Here is a 14,848-nt window from a genome sequence, read left to right as displayed (position 1 = left end):
TTTAATGCCTCATTAAAATAATTATTCATGCAGCTCTTTTGTAGTTTATAAATTGAATCCCACATACTGTAGCATAGCTGTGATAAAACAACACTATTATTTAGAACTGTTGTCTTTCTGCTTCTTAAATGGACACAGAGTAGGTACTAAAGACGTAATTTTCTCCCTTCCAGGGAGTTGTAACAGGTACGCACTTTTTAGGGATTCATTGAGTAATTCAGCAAACTGCAAGGGAGTCTAGTGCTCATCTCCACACCAGCAACTCCTACAAGTTGGACTCTCCGGTGCTATATAGTTAAGATGGTACCTCAGTGCAAAGGACTGTCCTTGTTTTTTCTTTATAGAAAGGAAAAATGCAGACTGGGACCATGGCATCATGTGCAAGTAACTATATTCTTTTGATTCTCTCTCTAACGATTCTCATTAACTCATAAGCTATTCTGGAAGGTTTTCAGCTCAAATGCATTTTATGTTAAAACTAAATGTTTATTTGCAAATTTAAAGTGTAAGTGACTTATTATGTAAAAATGCATAATTGAAAATCTTAAAGTCTGATTTTAATTTTAACTTTTCATTTCTAAATTTAGCTTTATTCTGTTTAGTGGTTGCAAAGGACATATTGTCCGGTTAGTGAGGCAGTTTTGATGAGATTGTCATCACAGAGCAATCTCTTAAATAAGCCTCCCAAACAGTTCACCTCCCAGACCTTGACTCTTCTCTCAAGCAGAGTGCTAGGTGTACAGTGTACAGGTGAGCGCTCAAGCAGGGACCATCAGTCAGTGGGATGAAGAGAGGACAAGAAAAGATTAATGACTTGATGTCTCTGGTGCCATTTGCCACACAGTGTAGCTGGTTGTATTTTTGCTGGCCCTGTGTTGTACCTTAATTGGCCCAAGAGGTGTCAGGCTCACATGAAAAGGTTGTGTTTTCATTGATTTGATCTATACTCATCGCTGAAAATAAACATTCAAACAAAAGATCATATAGGAAATCTGTTTCATTAACATGCATTTAGCTTTTAAGAAAATATAGAAAGGTCCTCCAGCCTGAGTTGTTCTAGGACCTAAGAATCTGAGTCACTGGGCCTTGTGGATTAAAATGTTATGAACTCACAGAAACAAGTGTAGTCACTGTCTGGTTTATTGATTTGTACCCCTGTATAATTTTTTATAACTTCTTTGCCCCGTACGGCACATGTTAATGCTTTTGTGTCCTTTGCCTAACCTGATATTGCTCTTCTCCCCAAAGTCATCTTGCTGGGCTGCTTTGTGGTGCTCTTAGCACATGTGCAAGCAGGCAGCAGTGTCATTGAGCAGTGCTTTCGCGATAACGATTACAAGCACCTGCTGGAAGACGTGAAGCAAGGCCTCATCAGGACTGGCCCTCCGAAGAACTTTGTGATTGTTGGAGCAGGGATCTCCGGATTAATCGCTGCCAAACTCCTGGAGAATGCTGGACACAATGTATGATTTTCACATACTGCCTCAGGAGGCAGCAGTCTCACCCTTAGCTCCTAGAGGGTCTAGTGTCTTCAGAATTTTGTTCATACTCCATGATTTGCACAGTTAGACATCTACAGGCTGGTCTTGTACTTCTGAAGGTCTTGGATGGCTAATTAGTGAAAACAATCACATTGCTAATGGCAGTAAAAGCTCAGGTAATTAAATGACCATACTTATAAATGACCATACTTATCCGGTAACATAGGGAGCAGTGGCACTGTGGCTAAGGATCTGTGCCTATGGGTGGAAGGTTCACATCCTGCAGCTGGCAGAGAAATCCTGCCCTGTTGGGCCCTGAGTAAGGCCCTTAAACCCAGCTGCTCCAGGGTCACTGTATAAATGGCTGACCCTGCGCTCTGACCCCAAGCTTCTCTCTCCCTGCCTGTGTGTCTCATGGAGAGTAAGCTGGTGTATGCGAAATGACAAATTCCTTATACAAGAAATTATATATGGCTAATAAAGTGATCTTATCTTATCTTATGACATTAATCATGTAGACAAACTTTGAAACTCAGGAGGAACAAAAACAAAAGATACTAGACGCTCCATGAACTGACCCTCAGACCCCTGTTCTGATTTGTTGGGGACATTTATTATAATGTTCCAGCCTTGTATTTCTAAAACATGTTGGTCTCTCATGTACAGTACATTATTCTAGTATAGAACAGGTTAAGATTGGTTCAGCAATTCTGTTTCCACCCAACTGCTTGACAATCCTCTTGGCAGAGCAGGCTGACATGGGGTGCTGAAGGATGGAAGGTGTTAGAATCCTGCCTGGTGTTCGTGGTAACTGAAGTGGCTCAGGACTGAGTAAATCCTTCCACACCTCATCCACTGATGCTATATTACTCTTCTGCTCCGGTTTGAATTTTGGAGACCTTAAGTTGCAATATTGATTCAGCAAAGATTTTATGGAATGTTCTCATGTTTATTTATTTTCTTAAAAAACAAACACTTCATTCACAAGGGCCAAATTATGCTATGGTGCTAGGTGGCTATGAGTTTTTTTTTAATTAGATGTGATGTATAAGAGATTTATGGACAGATAGCAACATAATTTGCAAAACAGGAATATTTTGTGGACACTGTATTGTCAGTAATACAGTTTGAACACAGCACCTTCAGAAAAGAACACATTCAGAAATTCTTGTTTTCAGCATTTTAAAAAAATATTTATTCACGCGGTTGGCTTGCTTTATTCCATTTGAGAACTGGAGTACCAGGTGGACACAAGCAAAAAGGATCCATGCATGGAAGGTGGAGCTCTCTCCTCTCTCAACTGTTCGGAGTTGAAGGAATACATAAATGCCACTCCCAGCACATAAACACTGATACGGAATACACTTGGGATTGATGGTACCACATGGAGAATCTGGCACAGAATGGTGTTGAGCAAAGGAACCATTAAAATATCCCAGACAGGACACATTTTTTTTCTATTGGCTACCATTCTCCACAAACTTCAGATCACTAACAAATTTTTATTGCAGTAATATTCTTGCCAATATAGTATTGCAAATAGTACCCCAGCAGGAACCTGTCATTGAATTGTGTCAGCATTAATTAAGATAATCGTTTCAGCTGACCTTCCACTAGAGGTCAGTAGGTCTTCCGTTCATCGAAAACTGCATTACATGATTCATCATAGGACTAATTAAATAACAGGTGAAGGGCTGCAGGCCATATTCCTACAAAGGATTAATTTAAACTTAGTTTGGTATATAAAGAGACACTCAGAGTAGTAGTAGGTGTTGGGTTTTGTGTTGAGTATAGTCCTTTGATTGAATAAAGTTTCTTTATGGTAATTTGATTTAAGTGTGTTTCTTTATGTGCTTGGTACCCATCAGTCAGCAGCTGAGAGGTAGGCCTGTCACAGTCCTGTTACCCTTGCCCTCTGTACCCACAGTGACTTGTTCTCTACAGGTCCAGATCTTGGAAGCCAGTGACAGAGTCGGGGGACGCATTCTCACCTACAGGAATGAGAGCAGGGGCTGGCATGCAGAGCTGGGCGCCATGAGAATTCCTGCAACTCATGAGTGAGTGTTTCCCTGGAGTGCTAGCTTCAGGATTTGATATGGCACAAGATGACCTAAAATAGTGCTGATGTTTAACTTTTTACTATTGAGTAAATTGGTAGAACAAAATTGTGATTATTGCTGCAGCTGAGATATTAAATGGTCATGCCAGGCTATTTAACAATATTAGCCTGAAATTGTGAACACATGATTAGCATGCAGCTCCATATTAAAACCAAAGTAACAGCTGCTGCCCTCTAGTCGTTCTAAAAGTAGGGAACTAACTTTAACCTCCTCATATACTGTACAGTAGTTTAAGCATCTTGGTAGCGTACTAAGCAGAACACTGGATCACGTTAGAATGTTCCCGTATATAGTGGAAATGAAATATAATGGAACTGTAACTAAGAAATTCTCCAAGTGATGGATCATGTTGTAATTAATTAAAATTGCTTTCTGTTAAATCACAATTATTTTTAATTAAGCTTATTAAACATCATTAGATACTTTATTAATTCTGTGAGGGAAATTGCAGTGCAACAGCAGCCTGGCATAGTCAACACAGCACAGTGTAACAAAATGATACAATAATACAATAATACAATAATACAATACTGTCAGTAGAGTCAGTGAGAAGTGCAGTTAAAAGTAAAAAATGGAGTATACAGAATTGAACAGTACAGAAGATACAAAACAAACCAGAATTTACAGTACACAAAAAGATGTATTGCACATTATAAATATATTGCACAAATCACCCAGCATATATTGCACAAAAATCAGGTCAATGTCAATGTTGCCCCTGCCCAGACACATAGTTGAAAAGTCTTATGACCTTCTGTAGCGCTCCCTGTCACACCATGGTTGAATCAGCCTATTGCTGAACATGTTCTTCATTCTAACAAGCATGTCATAGAGGGGGTGAGAGATGTTGTCAATGATGGTCATTAATTTGGACACCATTCTCTTCTCAGCCACTACCTCCATGGGGTCCAGGTCAGACCCAATGATAGAACTTGCTCTTTGATGAGCTTTTTCAGCCTGTTGGCATCCCCTAGTAGATTATGCCGGTTCAGGGACACCAAATATGTAATCATAGTGGCTCTCTGAAGGCACCAGTTCTGTAGGGTTTGGGCATTTACTGAGACAATTATTAATTGTAGCAGTAAATCACAAAGTTGATTCTTTTGATGGCTTTAGAATCCAACCATGCGACATAACTCAAACAACGCGCACACACAGGTACTAATACACGAGGATACATTTATTAATACATAGAATATGCATATAAACCTAACAGATCTTATCGAGAGGGTTATCAGAATACAAAAGATATATATTCAATCAGTTACAAAGAGTTATACATATCAAGAGGACATACGTTCAGTATATCATTCATTAAGACCGTTTCGTAAAGTGAACTTGGTTACAACTTCTACATTAGATACTCAAACAAGTACATAACTCTTAGGAATTAAATTGATATCAACTGGTTGGGATAACAATTGAATTCTCGAGCTGTAATGCATTGAAGTTGAATACTCATCCAATCTTTGGGGATTCAGATCTCCTGCGGGCACAAAGGAACAGTTGCAGGCTGTTGCTGTCCAATCCGCGCTCTCTGGCTCGGTGCCAGGCTGTGCTGTGCGGCTTGCGACGGTGCGCTGCTGATGCTCATTGTTGGCTTTAACTAGCAAAGTTTGTGCACAGGAGAAAAGATGACTGTGGGTCCCAGCAAGTCAGGAAGAGGACCGGTTCTTCCTGATGAAGAGCTAGTTCTGAATAGTGATTCAGCTTTCCACAGTTCCGACCTGTTCACGAGGCCTGCTGCTGGTTACTCTCTGGCAACCTCCACTCTAGACTCTTCGAACAAAGGAAGGTTCTGGCACTCGGACACACTGGCCGTTCCGTGGTTGTCCGGGCTGAGTCTCAGGATGGTCAGGAGGCGCGCTGCGAGAATGTCCTGCCCTTGGGATTCTCCTTTGAATTCCTTCTAAATCTTGTCTGAATCTTGTTGAATCTCTCAGGCTCTCTGTGTTGCCTGTTTTTACCTGGAGGAACTTCAGCTCATTGATTGGCTGAAAGTTCCATGGGCATCAGAGTCCCACGTGGGTTACTCAGCCCTACCGGTCCCTGATTGGTTGATCAAGGTGAGATATGAGTCACTTAGTCCTGACACTTAGGAATGCAATCCAGATGTCTAACTCGCACTCCCTAGACAGATAGGCGCCAATGGGTGACCATTGATCATGATAGCCAGGCTTAGCTAAGTGCATCCCCCTTTGGGAGCTGTCCTTGGACCTTAAATCACCTTGCATGAATGGTTTCTCTGTGGCTGCACCACAGAGATGAACAGAGAAATTAGGCCTAATTTGGGAAAGCTCAGAAACACTTAATTCTGCCTTATTATTAAGCCTCGCCGCTACACCCTGCTCTAACCCCAGAGTCATTAATAAAAGACTAAGTCTGTTACATTTAGATCTAATTCATGTAGAGCCTTTAGAATATGATTGTGAATATTCTGGCAATTGAAGGAAACACACTCCATTGAAATGTATGCACTGTAAGTGTTAAATGTGCTCACATCTGAGTAATGAATATTTTTTATTGGGATGGAATCTACACTTGTGGTTCTCAGGGGAAATCAGGGATCTTGAGGGATTAAGGGTACAAAGAAATAGTTGTGTAGGGAAATTTGAGCATTTGCTTAAGAGAAAAAAAACTTAGACGAAGAGCAAAAATTACCCCCTGAAAGTGCATAAGACTCAACTTTATAGTACAGCTACAGTACAGTATATGAGAGAAGGGGCTGGCAGAGCTGGGCAGAGCTGGGTGCCATGAGAATTCTTTCAACTCCCGACAGAGTGTTTCCCTGTAGTGTTAGCTTCAGAGTTTGATAAGGCACAAGACGAGCTGAAATTATGGTGCTTAGAAATAAAAGCTATTACAATTTGATTTAATTCAAATCTATAGCTGCTGTACTCATTTCTTTCCTGACTAATTGCAATTCAGTTTTGCACTAGTAGTTACAGACCCTCATTTGGTGTAGTTTAGCATGAATGCACTTCTTAAATTAAATTCTTAAATTAAAACCTTATTTGTCTGGGAGTTACTCAGTTATACGAACATGAGACAAACAGTAATTATATTAACATGGCCTTTATAATAACTTATTAATCAGATGAATTGAAATGCTCTGAATCGGGCGCCTCCAGAGGTTTGTGCTCATTAGAACAACATTAGAACAACAACACTAGAGCCCTCAGCACCGTACTAAGCACAAGTTCAGATGCTCTGCAGCTTTGTTCCACACATTTTTTTTTGCAATTGAGCTCAGAGCTGGAAATATACTTCACAAGGTGCCATATTAACTAGTCAGCGAATTAGAAAGCAGCTGTGTGCTGTATCAAAGTCCATTGCAATTGACCTATTATATTCTGCTCAAGCAACAGTTAGAGTTCACTGACCATGCAGTGCAGTGGCTTGCTGGTATAGGCTGTGGCTGCCCCATGACCCCGCACTGGGAAATGGATGGGTTCGTTCTCTACACTTATCTAATAAGGGGTTTTCGATTTTCCTCTTCAAACATGCCTCAATCAAGAGGTTTTATTCTCCACGATGTAACGTGAATAAAGAAGTGATGGAGATGCTCATGCATGTCAAAATGGAGTTGAGCTCTTTCATCCTTGTGTTGACAGGGCATCCTGAATGTCAGATTAGTGACAGTTACTATCGGGCCCCTGATAAAAGATGCTTCTTGCAGCTTCCTTTATCACTGGTGACTGAATTGGTCCCGGTGTTATTGAGCTGAAGCTAATCAGCAACTAAACTTAACTTAAGATTAAAAGCATCCCCCAGCTCTTACAGGCTGGTACCTTAAACGGAACTACAATCCATTTTCTAACCTGTCTTAGAAAAATGCAGGGAGCTGGATGTCATGAGTCAGGATACAGGCTTTCCATCGCAGGTCAGACATAAACTCAGAAATGCACACAACAGGGCCAATTTTCCTAGCAATCAATTAAGATACCAGTACTGTGGGTTTCTGGACTATGGGCAACAACACACAGAACATGGTGAGAGCACACAACCTCCCATCAGAGAGCTTTCCACAGAGGTCTAGACCTGAACCCAGGGCTCCAGTGCACATCTAAGATGTTTTTTCCTTTATCACTCTAGGTCATGATAGGTCATCACTGATTATCTTGATCTTGTGAGTATCTAGATTTCTAAGTAGCAGAATTCTAAGCATCCTGAAGAATCATTCCCCTTCTCAAGATGTCTTCTTGACTAACATGTGGTTTTCAAGCTTTTCAAAAGTCTAATAAAGAAACTTTGTGTTCTGAAAGCTCTGTGTTCTGAAGCCATATTTCCTTTACATTGAGTGAATGCCTTCCTCTGGAAAGACAAGTTTTAACTTAAACCAAGCACACACACCCCAGGTCCCTGAACAGGAGCTTTAAACAATATTTTGGACAAAATTTGTCTTGTCTTACTGCTGGATTTTAATATGTGACTCAACAGTTTTGTGGTTGAACTATTATATCAAAATATTAACATGATCATATCTGTTTAAGACAACAGTTACCTAACAGAGGAATTTACATTCTGATATTTCTCAGCTCTGCATTTAAATGTTCTGTGTTCTGTAACTCTTGTGATATTTTCAGACTAGTCCTTCACTATGTACAACACTATGGACTCAAATTATCTGAGTTCATCCACGCAGATGAAAGCACATGGTACTTTACTAATGGGAAACTCAACCGGGTGCATGATGTTGATAAGAATGCAGATCTTATGGGCTACACTGTGAAGGATTCTGAAAGGGGGAAATCTGCTAAACAGCTGTACTCTGAAGCAATCAGAAAGGTAATATATCCATGAGAGTTCTGACTGTGATGTTCACAATCTAGAGGATCATGTCTAATGGGGTAGATTAAAGGTTTTCAATGAGAACCCAGAAAGATGGGTGGGTAAATAGACCCCTTCCTTGAATCTGTTCTAACTTTTACCCTGGACTACTGGTTTGGTGACCTGTATCTGAGAAGCAAGAACAAACTGGGGAGACTTGTGAAAATATGTCAGAAGGTCATTTACGCTGATCTTCCAGCTCTCTCCATTCACGTGTTTTGCGTAAAGCACAATCCATCTGTGATTACCCTTCTCACCCCCAACTCCAAAACCAACAGATTTAAGTTCTCATTCATACCTGTAGCCATATCCTTACTTACCCCTTGACCTTCAATGTAAATATGTCTGTATATTGTTGGTTCTGTCTTTTTTTCCCTGTTTGTCTGTACAGCAATGTACACCAACACTGCTGCTGTAAAACAACTTGTCCCCCGGGGAAAATAAAGACACTCTCTCTCTTTTCATCACTGGCCTCATGAATCTATTTTGGACTGTAGGATTTCCATAGTGAGACATGAGTGACTAATTGAATCCCAATAGCTGAGACAATATGATTGGACGAAAGCTGAAGCTGATGGTAAACCAGAATAGCAACCCTTATGTGGAGAGCAGAAATGCGTCTCCTCTACTTTAGAGATGGTATACTTCCTCTAGACCAGCTGTCCTAGTTAGAACTGAAGAACTGGTGGATTTCAAAGTATACTAGGAGATTTTAGTCAAAAAGCAGTATATTCTGACCTGAAGCTCAAGCCTGGTCACAAACAGAATTTGCAACAGGAGAACAATAAGAAGCTTGTATTAATCTCAATGTCCAGAAGGTTAAGATCAAGATCAGTGCTGTTAATTGGTAAGTGCAGTCTCTAGTGGCACATTGACGTGATGAGCTGAGTTTTAAAATGAGAACGATCATCATCTAAGATTTTATGTGAAAGATTAATAATATGTCACTCTGTTAGACATGTTATTGAGCTCAAGAAAAATTAGATTATCATGGCCTTGATGATCTAAGAGAATATTTTTTTATTTAGGTCATTGATGAAATTGAGAAAGATCCATCACAGTGCCAGCGTGTCCTCAAGAAATATGATACCTATTCTGTAAAGGTGATGTTGGCTGTTGGAACGTTGGAGTTCTGATCATGATGGTTTTTAGCATTAATTATCCCCGCAGTGTATAGAGAAAAAAATGTTGATGATCATATTTTATTATAATATTCATGTTTGAGCCTTCTACAGATACATTCATAAAGTGAAATATACTGTAGATACACCTTACACTGTAATTTGGCAAAAGTCTAAAGATTAAACCACTTCAGTGTTTGTTTACAGATCTAGTTTAGTTTTTTTTTTAATGATTGGTATCTGGTGGCACAGTAGTTAGCATTGACAGAAGACAACACATCCAACTACTAGTAATTAAATAGATTAAATTAAAATAAATCTGTGATTTTTGACCATGTTATCTTCTTTTACAAAGAGCTTACAAGTTCCAAGCTTTAAAAACTGTATATTACCAGTCAAAATGGATTTTTGATTTGTCTGCTCTGTGTCTCAACAGCAATATCTAAAGAGAGAAAGTAACCTCAGCCGACATGCTATCCAAATGATTGGAGATGTCTTAAACGCACAGTCCCTGTTTTACACGGCCTTCAGTGAAAATCTGAGGAGGGAGAATGACATCAATGATGACGTCAAGTGAGATTTTTAAACCTGTGGCATTTTCTTACGTAGTAAAACTAGGTTTGGAAGGAAGACCATTTTGCAATACTGACAATTACAATGATGACAGTGGAGTAACTACAAAGTAATTCAATTTAATTCAAAATACTTTATTCATCCCCTAGGGAGTAATTTAAGAGTCAGCACACAAGCCTGAGTGACAAGCTGTCAGTGCTGTCTGTTTATGATGTATACCTTGTTGGGGAGAAATACAGTACTTTACAAATGTCATGCATAGCAATTCCATCTTACTTATGTAAGGGTTAACTTGTTTAAACAACTTGTGAAAAAGGAAAGTTGGAGGAAATTTCATTTAAGAATGAATGTGTATTGGGCAGTACAGTGGTGCAGCATTTAGCATCGCTTGGGCCCTGGGTTCAATCCCAGACCTGGTATGCTACCTGCACGGAATTTGTATTTTCTTCCTGTTTTTGTGTGACTTTCCTCCCACAGTCTAAAGGTTTACTGGTAGTTTCACTGGCATCTGGGAGAACTTGCCCTGGTATGAATGTGTGTCTGTATCTGTGTGTTTGCTCTGTGATGGACTGGCGTCCCATCCAGGATGTACCCTACATTCCATTGCTTGCTGGGATAGCCTCCAGCTTCCCAGTGACCCTGAATTGGAAGAAATGGTTAGAAAGTGAATGGATGAAGTTAATGTATCACTTTCAAAAGTATCTCTACAGGCTACATTAGAAAGGTTAGAAACTAGAGGAGGCTATTCAGCCTGTTTGGTAGTTTAGTAGTTAATTGATCCAAAGATCTTATCCAGGTGTTTCTTGAAAGATTATCAGCTTCAACGACATGGCTGGGCAGCTTGTTCCACAGTCCCACAACCTTCTTCCTTTGCGTGAAGAAGTCTCTCCTACATAGGTCTGTGGAGCTGATCTGATAATTTATTCAAATTTTCCCACACCCTCAATGTATTCATTTATTCCAAAAATGGTCCCTTGACAAGTTGCCTTAAACATGCTATCATACGGAAGTTCTTAACTGTAGTTAGGGAGGTGCTCAGTTCGGCCCTGGGTCTATCTGACATCCTACCTCTGGTGTCCTACAGCTTTAAACATCTACTATCTCTTTTCAACATAATGTCTGCATACCATACTGTGCCTGTACACTTTTTCTGTCTCTTTTTTTCTGTTAGCAGCATTGTGATTCACTTATTTCTTTCTGTATGGTTGAGCCTCCTCATCCTGTGGTCAGGAGGCTGCCTCTTAACCAAACGAGTTAAGCCAAAACTTATTATACTTACAGTAAACACTCAAATGTTTGCAAAGCATCTGAGTCTTGGGCGTCATTATTGCTCATAAGGTATACTGTACAGTATAGTCCCTGATAAAGAATCTTGGATATTTTCTGCAGTCCTACAATTCAGTTAGAACTCGTGACTGATCACTAAATCAAAGAGAAACATGACCTAGAACTTTCGCAATAAAAACATTTTACAAACTCATTTTAACATTTTAAATATTTTTTCCCTTGTTTTCATTAACAAGTTGATACCCCACCTATGTTATTGACGGGGCCCTCGTCTGAGGCAAAAACAGCCCTCGGATCAATTATTATTTATCATTTAGGAACTCCCAGCCTCAGAACCACATTCCATTCTGCTTCATTGTGCTTCCCTACAACCCTAACACACTCTCTATTTCTAGGACTATTAACAACTTCCCCATCTTACAGGATGATCTCTCCACTGTACTCCACTGTTTCCAACAACCCAATCATCTCATACTGCCAGCCACCTAATCTGCATAACCTTCTTGTTAACAGTTCCCTAGACTGCCCTCAGCAACCATCCACACCAGATACTTTCCCTTGCAACAGAACTTGCTGAATCACTTGTTAATATATATCCCATAGCATGCATATTCACAGCCCCTCTAGACAATTCCAGATCACTTCTGATGGCATCTTGTATTTCCAGCAACTTTATTTACTGCATCTCTTGCAGAAAATTCCTCTTTCCTCTCTTTCATTCCCACAGTTTCCCATTTCACCTCTAACAGCCATGATCATACTTATCTCTCCGTCTCCGTCTCAAAAGAGGGGTTTGGGAATTCCTCTTCCAGAAAGACATCCAAAACCAAACTAATCATGAAACTAGGATCCCACCTTCTCCCTTCTCCCAACAACAGACTTTTTACTTCATACCACCTGAGTGTCGATGCTGCTTCTCTCGTGCTCCCATCTCTTCACTACTATTGGCGTTTGTTCTCCCATGTTATATCAACTGCCAGTTTTCCTCTCTCCCTCATCCCTGAAGAAGGCTGCACAGCCAAAATGTTGTGTAGCTTTTAATTTATTTTATTTTCAGCATGGAATAAACCTTTACCTGTTCCTTTGCAGCCTGACGAAGTCATCAACTTGAACTTCTGACAGAACTGGAAAATGATAAGTCAAATGAATAATACAAATGATCTGTCCTTCTTATCTTTTTACCCCAGATTTTACAAAATAGATGGAGGCACAGATTGGCTGCCTCAGGCTGTGAGAAAAGACCTTCGGAGCACCAGTGTGCTTCTGAATTCAAGAGTTTTGGAAATAAATCAGACCAGCGAGGGCGTCCAGGTTGCGTACAGAGACAAAACGGACAACTCAGTTAAAACGACCTCAGGGGACTACCTCCTGTTCACCGGCACGGCCAAGGCTACTCTGATTGTCAGATTTAACCCCCCTCTCCCCCTGCGCAAAAGAGTAGCCCTGCGGAACATCCACTATGACAGTTCAACTAAAATATTCCTGGTCTTCAAGGAGAAGTTCTGGGAGAAGGAAGGCATCCACGGGGGTAAGTCCATCACAGATCGCCCATCACGGCTTATCTACTACATGAGCGAAGCATTTGAGAGCGGGGTCAGTGTGGTGCTGGCCTCTTACACCTGTTCGGACGAGTCCCTGTTCTTCCTGGGGATGAGCGACGAGGACTGCCAGGAGCTGGCGTTGAGCGACCTGGCGGTCATCCACGGAGAAGGAATCCGTGATCTGTATGAAGGAGGGGTGGTGAAGAAGTGGAGCCTGGATGAGTACAGTCTGGGCGCCTATGTGCTCTTCACACCCTTCCAGCTGACAGATTATTACCAGGACCTGTTCAAGCCATTTGAGAGAGTCTACTTTGCAGGAGAGCACACTGCTCTGCCTCACGCGTGGATTGAGACGTCCATCAAGTCCGCAGTGAGGACAGCCTCGCAAATGAACAATAAGTCTGCTGAAGATGTTTCACACATAAAGACAGAATTTTAAGAAAGGGCTTCTGGTATCTTCTTTCCAAAACACAGTGATCTCTAGAGGGCAGAGTTCCAGTAAGGCCAGGCAAAGACCCTCCAGAGATCAGTGTCTAACTGTAGTTATTCCTGCATTTCCCTGGGTATAAAAAAAAAGAGTAGAAATTCCTGGGTCCTACTGGAACACTGTGTCTGCTGGTTTTCATTCCAGCTGAGCTCTACACCTCCACCGCTTACTCATAACTTCACTGATGTGCTTATTTGTTTAAACATTTACCAGACTTTAATAATAATAATAATATTAATTGCTTACACTTATATAGCGCTTTTCTGGACACTCCACTCAAAGTGCTTTACAGGTAATGGGGACTCCCCTCCACCACCACCAATGTGCAGCATCCACCTGGATGATGCGACGGCAACCATAGTGCGCCAGAACGCTCACCACACATCAGATATCAGTGGGGAGGAGAGCAGAGTAATGTAGCCAATTCATAGAGGGGGATTATTAGAAGGCCATGATTGGTAAGGGCCAATTGGAAATTTGGCCAGGACACCGGGGTTACACCCCTACTCTTTTCGAGAAGCGCCCTGGGATTTTTAATGACCACAGAGAGTCAGGACCTCGGTTTTACGTCTCATCCGAAGGACAGCGCCTGTTTACAGTATAGTGTCCCCGTCACTATACTGGGGCATTAGGACCCACATGGACTGCAGGGTGAGCGCCCCCTGCTGGCCCCACTAACACCTCTTCCAGCAGCAACCTTAGTTTTTCCCAGGAGGTCTCACATCCAGGTACTGACCAGGCTCACACCTGCTTAGCTTCAGTGGGTTGCCACTGAAGCTGAGTAATATGCTGGCTGAGTAGTTGAGCAACAATAGTTGATCAAGTAGCTCTCTCTGGTTGATCAACTGAAGATAAGCAGACAGGTGGGGGTAACATGGTACCTGACAGGCCTACAGTGGGAGTGACACAATATTGGATATGCCTCCTTTGAGACATTAGACACCAACAAAGAAGCTTTTACTTCTACAGATTCAGTTGGTTACATTTTAGGCATTTACATTTCACAATAGTGAAACTCCATAGATGCAGGGTTGGAAACTATTACTAATCCCTGTAACAACCAATAACATTTTTTAGGGTGAAAGGCAATTTAACCAACATACAAAATTAATTCATTCAGTTTGTGATTAAGAACTTTGCTGGGGCAGAAACCAGGAGACAAACAGGGTTCCTCAAGGACCAGGTCTGGGTGCACTGAGTTACAGAATTGGGAGGAAGAGGCCCCCAGAACTTCTGTCAAATATCATTGTATTTGGGAAGGAGTGACCACAGGAAATTCCTGGGGTCTCTAAATAAAACCTGTTAGGTGTTACTGTCTGGTTGTCAATATCCAAACCTCCTTTCAGCAAAAATATGGAAACCCTTTCTGTTGATAAAACTGGTGTTTTGCATTTGCTTTAGGTGACTG

The 14,848-nt window shown here is 41.1% G+C and overlaps 1 protein-coding gene across 1 annotated transcript; it reads left to right on the top strand.

Moving 5' to 3' along the window:
• Window positions 1-348: 348 nt before the first annotated feature.
• Window positions 349-13,392, top strand: LOC102684239 (L-amino-acid oxidase-like). The gene is made up of 7 exons (XM_069180185.1): window positions 349-384; window positions 1,249-1,463; window positions 3,426-3,538; window positions 4,492-4,513; window positions 9,460-9,534; window positions 9,989-10,125; window positions 12,600-13,392. Exons 1-7 carry the CDS (start codon window positions 354-356, stop codon window positions 13,390-13,392), a joined length of 1,386 nt encoding a protein of 461 aa, XP_069036286.1. The 5' UTR covers window positions 349-353.
• The last annotated feature ends 1,456 nt before the right edge of the window (window positions 13,393-14,848 follow it).

This window comes from Lepisosteus oculatus, chromosome 18, assembly GCF_040954835.1.
Source record: "Lepisosteus oculatus isolate fLepOcu1 chromosome 18, fLepOcu1.hap2, whole genome shotgun sequence".
Classification (NCBI taxonomy): domain Eukaryota; kingdom Metazoa; phylum Chordata; class Actinopteri; order Semionotiformes; family Lepisosteidae; genus Lepisosteus; species Lepisosteus oculatus.
Note: the sequence above shows the minus strand (reverse complement) of the source record. Positions and strands in the feature narration are given on the sequence as shown.

Excerpts from the sequence above, each read along its gene's own strand:
- LOC102684239 (XM_069180185.1), top strand. The coding sequence starts at position 354 with ATGCAGACTGGGACCATGGCATCATGTGCAA. Across the intron at positions 385-1,248 it reads GACCATGGCATCATGTGCAA|TCATCTTGCTGGGCTGCTTT; the intron begins GTAACTATATTC and ends TTCTCCCCAAAG. Across the intron at positions 10,126-12,599 it reads GACATCAATGATGACGTCAA|ATTTTACAAAATAGATGGAG; the intron begins GTGAGATTTTTA and ends TTTTTACCCCAG.